The 10156-nt window shown below is 43.1% G+C and overlaps 1 protein-coding gene across 1 annotated transcript in view; it reads left to right on the top strand.

Moving 5' to 3' along the window:
- Positions 1–7645, top strand: part of BCL2 (B-cell CLL/lymphoma 2) — a 175782-nt gene extending 168137 nt beyond the window's left edge. The window contains exon 4 of the mRNA XM_008591242.1: positions 6767–7645. Within this exon, the coding sequence (XP_008589464.1) occupies positions 6767–6901 (135 nt within the window). The 3' untranslated portion in view covers positions 6902–7645. The remainder of the gene's footprint in view (positions 1–6766) is intronic.
- Positions 7646–10156: the final 2511 nt, after the last annotated feature.

The following is a 10156-nucleotide window of genomic DNA, read 5'->3' as shown; positions in this document are numbered from 1 at the left end:
CACCGAGGGTTGCGATCCCGTTGCCGGTCAGTAAAAAAGACAAAAAGGAAAAAAACAAAAACAAAAAAGCAGAGTCGTGGAAAACTCAGCAATCTGGGTGCCCAGTGCATCCAAGTACCTAGGAAGATACAACCTGAAAAGCATACAATGAATTTGGCCACATGGAGGGCATTGGTGGTCTCTGTGGGGGTAGTTTCAGAGACACAATAGAGGAGGAAACCGGACCTGAGCAGGTTAAAACATGGATGGGAAGTGGGCCAATGAGTGTGGGTTAGTGGCTTGTCTGGGAGGCAACAGAGAGAGATCGTGGTTAGGGTGGAGCACGCATCAGCATGGACATTTTGAGGAAATCTGAATGTTTATATGCCAAGGAAAATCAGACAGAAGGATGGATGAGGCTGAAATTGTAGTCGAGAGCAGGGACAACTGATGAAGGAAGGTTCCAGAAGCAATGGGAGACAGAATCAGGATGAAGGGTGAGAGGAGCAGAAGATGGGTGGGGATGGAAGTTAGTGGGTAGCAGGATGGGAAGCTGTGGTGAGTCTTGCCCAGGGGCCCCAATTTTCTCACAGAAGGGAAGGGTGGCATTAGCTGCTAAACGGTGAGGAGAACGTGTGAGAAAAGTGGTGGCTCTTTGGAATAGTCATCAGAAGGAATAGAGAAAGGATCTGACAAAGGGTAAAGAATTGCTAAGTGGTTTCAAGAACTCACTGAGTTTCCAGTTGGAATCTGGCCATTAGAGGAGAAAGTGGGGCTGGATATAAGATTTCAGAGACATCATCATAGGGGTGGTATTTAAGATGAGAAGAGTGAAGGAGATTGGCCAAAGAGAGAGAAGAAGGTCCAGACAGAGTCCTGGGGGGCTTCTAGTACACCAAGGCACGCAGAAGAGGAGGTGCCCATGAAGGAGACACAGGAAGTTCTCCAAAGCCCATGAATTAGAGCAGCACCAGTCTGCAAGGTGAGGTGACTTTCTCCAGCAACACCTGGAAGCCCAGATGAGGCTCATAGTGGATGGAGTCAAGGGTGGGGCACAGAGGCAAGTTGGGGGTGGGAGGAAGCAAGTGCAGAGAGGCAGAGAGGAGCTGCTGGGGAGACAGGAAAACCAGCTGTTTGCCAGCGGTCTACCCGTGAAGTGCAGGAGGCAAGCAAAACCCCACCTTTACACTCCCTGTCCACCATGTGTTTGCTTATTAGTACGTACTGTGTGTAAATTGCTTTACTTGTCAAGATTTCATTTACCTCACCTATTAAAAAAGGGGGGGGCGGTGCCTAATGTCCTTATTAGGCATTATTACAGCAGTGTAGGAAATCTGAACTTGCTTTAAGATTCCTTCCAGCTGAAAGTTCTGATACTGAGCTTTGCACTTTCCGTCCTCTTTTCCTTCCCTAACCTTCAAGTTGTCATGAGATAGGAGATCCCCATGGAGACAAAATTACAACGCTATAAAAAATAGAAAATACCAAAGGTGTCTGATAGCAGTGTTTGATTTCCTATTGGCACCTTCTGATTTTCTTTTTACTTTCTTCTTCTTCCTGATGGGAACTTCCACTCTGTGCAGGATACAAAATGGCATCACACATTGTTTTAATTTAGTTCAAATGTGCAGATAGAGGCATTATCTCTCTCTAGATTGTGAGCTCTTTGTGGGCAGGATGGTACTTTCCCCTTAGGATCTCCCATTGACTGTATAATGCCTGCATTCACAGTCAGTTCAAAGATTGTGGAATGTAGCTGGATTTCTAATTTGTTTATAGCCAGCCAACCCATATTAAATTTCCCCAGTGTATAAAGATAGCAGAGGACCAGCATGGAGCTCAGGGGCCTGGACCTCGTATTGCAGAGATTGGGTTAGGTGGGCAGAGCTCTTGACAACTCTTCTGGGCCTGGGTCTGAGGATTCCACCTCTGCCAGGGATGGCTTGCTGGATGTCAGCCATGGTTGCTGCTTACTGCCTCCCTACTGGACATCTCCCCAATACTTTTGTCTGTAGAATTATAGAGTCTTTGGTTTTTTTTATTTTTGGATTCAATAAACACTTAGCATGTGTCATTGTTATATATTGTAATACATATTTTTTGTAATGTGTAATATGTATACATAATTTTGTAAAAATTAGAAAAGCACCAAGTACTAACTTATAAATGCCATCTCTTTGCACCCATTCCTGCCCTAAAAGATAATCACCATTAACATCTTGGCATTTTTCCTTATATTCTTTTTTTTCTATGTGTATACCCACACATACGACGATACCTCAAAAAGTTTGTGGAAAAATAGAATTAAGAGATAGTATGAATCTTCCCATGACCTTTTGAAGACCCCTCGCATAAATGTTAGGCTTTTATAAAAATGGAATCATGTTTTGCTTATTGTTTCATTACCTGTTTCACTCGATATTGTGTTAGGAACATCTTTCCTTGCCAATGAATATAGGTTATCACTTTTGATGGCTGATCAGAATTCCATTGTAAGGATGTGCCATAAGTTATTTAACTGATCATATTGTCAGACGTTTGAGTTGTTTCCAGGTTTTGGCTATTATAAACAACCTGAGTGTTGTATTATGTTTTCAAGATAAATAATTAGAAGTGGAATTGCTAATAAAAGGATAATATTTTTAAGGCTTTTGGTACGCATGGCCAAATTCAAAAGGTCTCTACACTTACCTTTATGTGGGAGTCCATCAATTTTGGAGAGTGTGTGTGTGTGTGTGTGTGTGTGTGTGTGTGTGTGTGTGTGTGTGTGTGTGTGTGTGTGTGTGTGTATGTGTGTGTATAAGAGAATGTGTGTGTGTATGTGTGTGTATAAGAGAATGTGTGTGTGTATGTGTGTGTATAAGAGAATGTGTGTGTGTATGTGTGTGTATAAGAGAATGTGTGTGTGTATGTGTGTGTATAAGAGAATGTGTGTGTGTATGTGTGTGTATAAGAGAATGTGTGTGTGTATGTGTGTGTATAAGAGAATGTGTGTGTGTATGTGTGTGTATAAGAGAATGTGTGTGTGTATGTGTGTGTATAAGAGAATGTGTGTGTGTATGTGTGTGTATAAGAGAATGTGTGTGTGTATGTGTGTGTATAAGAGAATGTGTGTGTGTATGTGTGTGTATAAGAGAATGTGTGTGTGTATGTGTGTGTATAAGAGAATGTGTGTGTGTATGTGTGTGTATAAGAGAATGTGTGTGTGTATGTGTGTGTATAAGAGAATGTGTGTGTGTATGTGTGTGTATAAGAGAATGTGTGTGTGTATGTGTGTGTATAAGAGAATGTGTGTGTGTATGTGTGTGTATAAGAGAATGTGTGTGTGTATGTGTGTGTATAAGAGAATGTGTGTGTGTATGTGTGTGTATAAGAGAATGTGTGTGTGTATGTGTGTGTATAAGAGAATGTGTGTGTGTATGTGTGTGTATAAGAGAATGTGTGTGTGTATGTGTGTGTATAAGAGAATGTGTGTGTGTATGTGTGTGTATAAGAGAATGTGTGTGTGTATGTGTGTGTATAAGAGAATGTGTGTGTGTATGTGTGTGTATAAGAGAATGTGTGTGTGTATGTGTGTGTATAAGAGAATGTGTGTGTGTATGTGTGTGTATAAGAGAATGTGTGTGTGTATGTGTGTGTATAAGAGAATGTGTGTGTGTATGTGTGTGTATAAGAGAATGTGTGTGTGTATGTGTGTGTATAAGAGAATGTGTGTGTGTATGTGTGTGTATAAGAGAATGTGTGTGTGTATGTGTGTGTATAAGAGAATGTGTGTGTGTATGTGTGTGTATAAGAGAATGTGTGTGTGTATGTGTGTGTATAAGAGAATGTGTGTGTGTATGTGTGTGTATAAGAGAATGTGTGTGTGTATGTGTGTGTATAAGAGAATGTGTGTGTGTATGTGTGTGTATAAGAGAATGTGTGTGTGTATGTGTGTGTATAAGAGAATGTGTGTGTGTATGTGTGTGTATAAGAGAATGTGTGTGTGTATGTGTGTGTATAAGAGAATGTGTGTGTGTATGTGTGTGTATAAGAGAATGTGTGTGTGTATGTGTGTGTATAAGAGAATGTGTGTGTGTATGTGTGTGTATAAGAGAATGTGTGTGTGTATGTGTGTGTATAAGAGAATGTGTGTGTGTATGTGTGTGTATAAGAGAATGTGTGTGTGTATGTGTGTGTATAAGAGAATGTGTGTGTGTATGTGTGTGTATAAGAGAATGTGTGTGTGTATGTGTGTGTATAAGAGAATGTGTGTGTGTATGTGTGTGTATAAGAGAATGTGTGTGTGTATGTGTGTGTATAAGAGAATGTGTGTGTGTATGTGTGTGTATAAGAGAATGTGTGTGTGTATGTGTGTGTATAAGAGAATGTGTGTGTGTATGTGTGTGTATAAGAGAATGTGTGTGTGTATGTGTGTGTATAAGAGAATGTGTGTGTGTATGTGTGTGTATAAGAGAATGTGTGTGTGTATGTGTGTGTATAAGAGAATGTGTGTGTGTATGTGTGTGTATAAGAGAATGTGTGTGTGTATGTGTGTGTATAAGAGAATGTGTGTGTGTATGTGTGTGTATAAGAGAATGTGTGTGTGTATGTGTGTGTATAAGAGAATGTGTGTGTGTATGTGTGTGTATAAGAGAATGTGTGTGTGTATGTGTGTGTATAAGAGAATGTGTGTGTGTATGTGTGTGTATAAGAGAATGTGTGTGTGTATGTGTGTGTATAAGAGAATGTGTGTGTGTATGTGTGTGTATAAGAGAATGTGTGTGTGTATGTGTGTGTATAAGAGAATGTGTGTGTGTATGTGTGTGTATAAGAGAATGTGTGTGTGTATGTGTGTGTATAAGAGAATGTGTGTGTGTATGTGTGTGTATAAGAGAATGTGTGTGTGTATGTGTGTGTATAAGAGAATGTGTGTGTGTATGTGTGTGTATAAGAGAATGTGTGTGTGTATGTGTGTGTATAAGAGAATGTGTGTGTGTATGTGTGTGTATAAGAGAATGTGTGTGTGTATGTGTGTGTATAAGAGAATGTGTGTGTGTATGTGTGTGTATAAGAGAATGTGTGTGTGTATGTGTGTGTATAAGAGAATGTGTGTGTGTATGTGTGTGTATAAGAGAATGTGTGTGTGTATGTGTGTGTATGATGGAATACTATGCACTCATGAAAAATAATCGTGCAAATCTATAATCATGTGCGACATTCCCCTAACAATGCCTGAAACCCTAACTTCAAAACAACCTCAGGATTCCCAGAGATTGTTACATATAGAAGGAATAATTTCAAACAAACAGATTAATAAGCATCTGGATGAAGCATTAGGCCAAAGACAGAATTCAAACCAGTAACTGAATTCAGGAAACTTTAATCATTAATTGTAAAAATATTTGCTAAGCACCTACGATGTACTGAGACCATGCACAGCGTTGGAGAGACAAAGATAATACCAGGGCCTTCTATGACATTCCCTGCCCTGGATAGACAGAAACACTCTGAACAGTGTTAGAAACTCCTCACAGCAATGCCCAAAGTCGTGGTATGTTACCCGTAATAAAATCATGTGCTTTGATTCGAAGTTGTTGAAAGTACTATGGAACTATGTCTTTTTTCCTCTTCATACATGAATAAATCACACCAAGTAAAAAGAATTTATTTACTGAATTATATATTCAAATATTCATTCTGGGAGCAGTCCAAATATGTGAAACATAATCTCCCCAAAATCTAGGAAATGAGCATTCAATGATTTGTTCAGTCTAAGACAATCCAGAGAGTGAGCTTTGCTACAACACACTGCAGACACAATTTCAGAGGCAGTGATAGGAATGGAAGACAGAAGCCCTAGTCTTCCTGCAAGGACATGTATGTCCAATGGCACCTCACTGACCACATGCTTTGTGAATTTCACAACTCGAGTCAAATGCAGAATTGTGGTCGTCCAGACTAGCCACTACGAAGAGAAAACCTCCCACAGGTTCCCTTCCCAGGGGGTACCCTTCTCACACCCTCAGAGGCGAGGCATCCCACTGGTCAGGCCACCCTTCCTGTGTCTACCCACTGAGCACCCCTGTGGGACCAAGAGTTCTCACAGAGCCACTGTTAGCCACATGAGGACATTAGCAGAGTGTGGGGCACTGGTTTAGATCTGGGTTCAAATCCTAGCTTTGCCATTTATTAGACAAGTCCCCAAGTTCTGTGAGTCCCCTTTTTTTCAGCTTCAGAACAGGAACAAATAAAATGACTTCATAAGATTGGTATAAGGAATAAATAAAATAATGCATGTTAGGCATCTGGTACAGTGCCTGGCATACAGCAAGCACTCCATAAAGGAGCATGTAGTCATCATCGTCGCTACATTTTATTTTTGAGTGGCCATGCTGGCTAAAATTGCAAAACCTCCAGTATTTTAAAACTGCCTTTACTGTTTTATTTCTCTCCTTAGCACTTACTGCTCTCTAGTCAACTATAGGATACATTCATTTTGTTTACTGTCTATCCTGCTCCACTAGATAAAAAGCTTCATGAGGTGGGAACTTTTCATCTATTTTATGCATTGCTGTAGGTCTAAGGTGCCTAGTTCCTCCTAAATAGGTTCTCAATAAATATTTCTCGAACGAATGAAAAAAAGTGGTTCCCAAATCATTGCCTCCAAAGAGCCTTTTTCTTTTCCCTTCTCGCCCTTCTGAAGGTGCCCAGGCTGCTCTGGCAGGAAGCCTGTCTCACGGTGGGGTGGCATTCTGTGCTGTGTCTAATACTCTTTCTTTTTCTTGTCTCTCTCCCCCCACTGCAGGACGCCTTTGTGGAGCTGTACGGCCCCAGTATGCGGCCCCTGTTTGATTTCTCCTGGCTGTCTCTGAAAACTCTGCTCAGCCTGGCCCTGGTGGGAGCTTGCATCACCCTGGGTGCCTACCTGGGCCACAAGTGAAGTCAGCAGGCCCACCCCAAACAAATATGCAAAAGGTTCACTAAAGCAGTAGAGATAATATGCAGTCAGTAAGATACCATGCACCCATGCTGTGGTCTCTTTAAAAACAAACAAAAATAAAAAACACAAACACACACACACAAAACAGCTTTCAGGCAAAACGTCGAATCAGCTATTTACTGCCAAAGGAAAATAGCATTTATTTTTTACATGATTAAAAAAAAAAGATTTATTTATTTAAGACAGTCCCGTCGAAACTCCTGTCTTTGGAAACCCTACCATTAATTGCCAACCACCGCTTTGCGCAGCTCCACCTGGATGTCCTGTGCCTGTGACAGGGACTTGTGGTCCGTGTTGTTGGCTGGACTAACTCACCATCTGAAGGGCAAAGGGACAAAGGGCCTGGCTGTTGGGGAAGCTGGTTTTCTGGCTGCTTGAGCTTAGAAAGAAGTGTTCGTTTTCCTTGTTGCCCTGGGGGCCGTGAGATGAATAGAGGGCGCTTGGAGGGAAGTCCATTCTTCTCTGGCCTGAGGAACAGACACTCTGCATATGACTCGCATGGTACATACCTGGTTGGAGGGAAAAAGCTGGGAACCTCAGATGGACGTGGTACCTGCCAAGATTTCCATGCTGAAGGACAGCGATGGGAAAAATGCCGTTAAACTACAGGAAAGTATTTTTTTAAGCTACCAATTGTGCCGAGAAGCATTTTAGCAATTTAGACAATATCATCCAGTACCTTAAGCCTTGACTGTGTATATTCATATATTTTGGATACGCACCCTCACCCCCCACCCCCCCCAAATACTGGCTCTGTCTGAGTGGAAGCAGAATCCTCTGGAATACGAGGAAGGGAACGTTTGGTGACCTCTTTGGGCATCGGGAAGGCACCCCAAATACTGGCTCTGTCTGAGTGGAAGCAGAATCCTCTGGAATACGAGGCAGAATCCTCTGGAATACGAGGAAGGGAACGTTTGGTGACCTCTTTGGGCATCGGGAAGGCGCGTTACCCAGAGCGTCAGGCCGCCACAAGTGCCTGCCTTTAGGAGACCCAGGTCTGCAGCACCTGCCTTGTGTCCCCACCTCGGAGGCCTGGCCCTGGAACTGAGCCTGGACACCCGCTGGCCTCCTCGAGGGTTTCAGCAGAGCGCTGTGGCCTCCTCGAGGGTTTCAGCAGAGCGCTGTGGCCTCCTCGAGGGTTTCAGCAGAGCGCTGTGGCCTCCTCGAGGGTTTCAGCAGAGCGCTGTGGCCTCCTCGAGGGTTTCAGCAGAGCGCTGTGGCCTCCTCGAGGGTTTCAGCAGAGCGCTGTGGCCTCCTCGAGGGTTTCAGCAGAGCGCTGTGGCCTCCTCGAGGGTTTCAGCAGAGCGCTGTGGCCTCCTCGAGGGTTTCAGCAGAGCGCTGTGGCCTCCTCGAGGGTTTCAGCAGAGCGCTGTGGCCTCCTCGAGGGTTTCAGCAGAGCGCTGTGGCCTCCTCGAGGGTTTCAGCAGAGCGCTGTGGCCTCCTCGAGGGTTTCAGCAGAGCGCTGTGGCCTCCTCGAGGGTTTCAGCAGAGCGCTGTGGCCTCCTCGAGGGTTTCAGCAGAGCGCTGTGGCCTCCTCGAGGGTTTCAGCAGAGCGCTGTGGCCTCCTCGAGGGTTTCAGCAGAGCGCTGTGGCCTCCTCGAGGGTTTCAGCAGAGCGCTGTGGCCTCCTCGAGGGTTTCAGCAGAGCGCTGTGGTCTCGGCGCGTTTGGAAGCTGAGCGAGCCCGGAATCCGCCGGTTCTGCTCGGGGAGCGCAGCGCGGGGCTCGGCCTGCGGCGCCCCGGGGAGGCCCATCTTCACGTGCGGCCTGTTCCAGGTGTGGAGTGTGGGTATTACCTGTCCATCCTGGGGCACTAAAAGGAAAAAAAAAAAAAACTGAAATCAATGGTGGAAAACTATAAAGAAATGGAATCTCCTGCTAATAAACTAGAAAATATTTTTCAAGTTTAGAATCAGGCTTGAGACATTTGTGGAACAATTTTGTGGCATTATCACGTTATGTACCATTTATCTGTATTATCTTTAGAATGTACTATGTTTGATGTTTAATGCTGTGGTTGATATTTCAAAAGCTGCTTTAAAAATACATGCATCTCAGATTTTTTTTTAAATTGTATTTAGTTATGGCCTCTACACTATTAGCTTGCAAAAATGATCATTTTCCATTTGAGATTTTTGTCTCCTGATTCTTCAAAAGCATTTCTGAGAAGGTAAGATAAGCCCTGAGTTTCAGCTACCTGAGAAACCCTGGATTTTGCGAGCCACTGAGGAGCTTTGTTTTAACCAAGTTCTGTGCATTTCCATGTCAACAGAATTGTTGACCCCTGCTATTTAGGATTACATGCATGTTTGGTTAAACCCATAAGGTTCATTTAGTTGGAAGTCTAGATGGGAAATGATCAGAGGATTAAAATCTGGCTAGGTGGTTTGACCTTTAGACAGTTGCTTTACGTGGACTGTTTCGGCACAGACCCACCTAGAGACCTCCTGCCTTCCTTCTGCAGGGCCCTTTTCTGTGGCTGTCCTTTAGGTCCTTCCTGAAATGCAGTGGCCCTTATGCTGCACTGAGAAAGCAGGAAACCTGTGGTATGAAGCCAGACCTCCCTGGCAGGCCTCAGGGAACAGGATGATCAGACCTTTGAATGATTCTAATTTTTAAACAAAATATTATTTTATGAAAGGTTTACATTGTCAAAGTGATGAATATGGAATATCAAATCCTGTGCTGCTATCCTGCCAAGATCATTTTAATGGAGTCAGTTTGCAGTACACTCCAAGGGGTGAGATCCTCCAAGCTGCTTCAGAAGTAACAATGAAGAACATGGACATTTTTAATATAAAGCCTGTTTGTTTTTCATTGTTACTGTTATTCAAACTGAGATTCGCAGAGTATTTGAAAAATGTATATATATTTTAAAAAAGGTCATGGAGGCTGTTTTGGCTGGTTTCCTTTTGCTGTGGAGTTTTGTTATTATCTGGTTTTTACAGTAAATTTAAATGTGCACAGCCGCCTGACCCCAGAACTGTACAGTATTGTGGCTGCACTTGCTCTAAGAGTAGTCGATATTGCATTTTTCTTCTTGTTAAGAACATGTTAGAAGCAATGAATGTATATAAAAGCCTCATTTGGTCGTTTTTTCTCTGCCTTTTTTTTATGGTGTCAAAATCTTTTGTGATCTGGCAACAGACAACCATCCCTACCTATGTCGGGTTGCAAAGGGATTCACACCTGAATCT

The sequence above is a fragment of the Galeopterus variegatus genome, unplaced genomic scaffold (assembly GCF_000696425.1).
Source record: "Galeopterus variegatus unplaced genomic scaffold, G_variegatus-3.0.2 Scaffold146, whole genome shotgun sequence".
Lineage (NCBI taxonomy): Eukaryota > Metazoa > Chordata > Mammalia > Dermoptera > Cynocephalidae > Galeopterus > Galeopterus variegatus.
The sequence above is the reverse complement of the archived record's forward strand: the minus strand, read 5'-3'. Positions and strand labels throughout refer to the sequence as shown.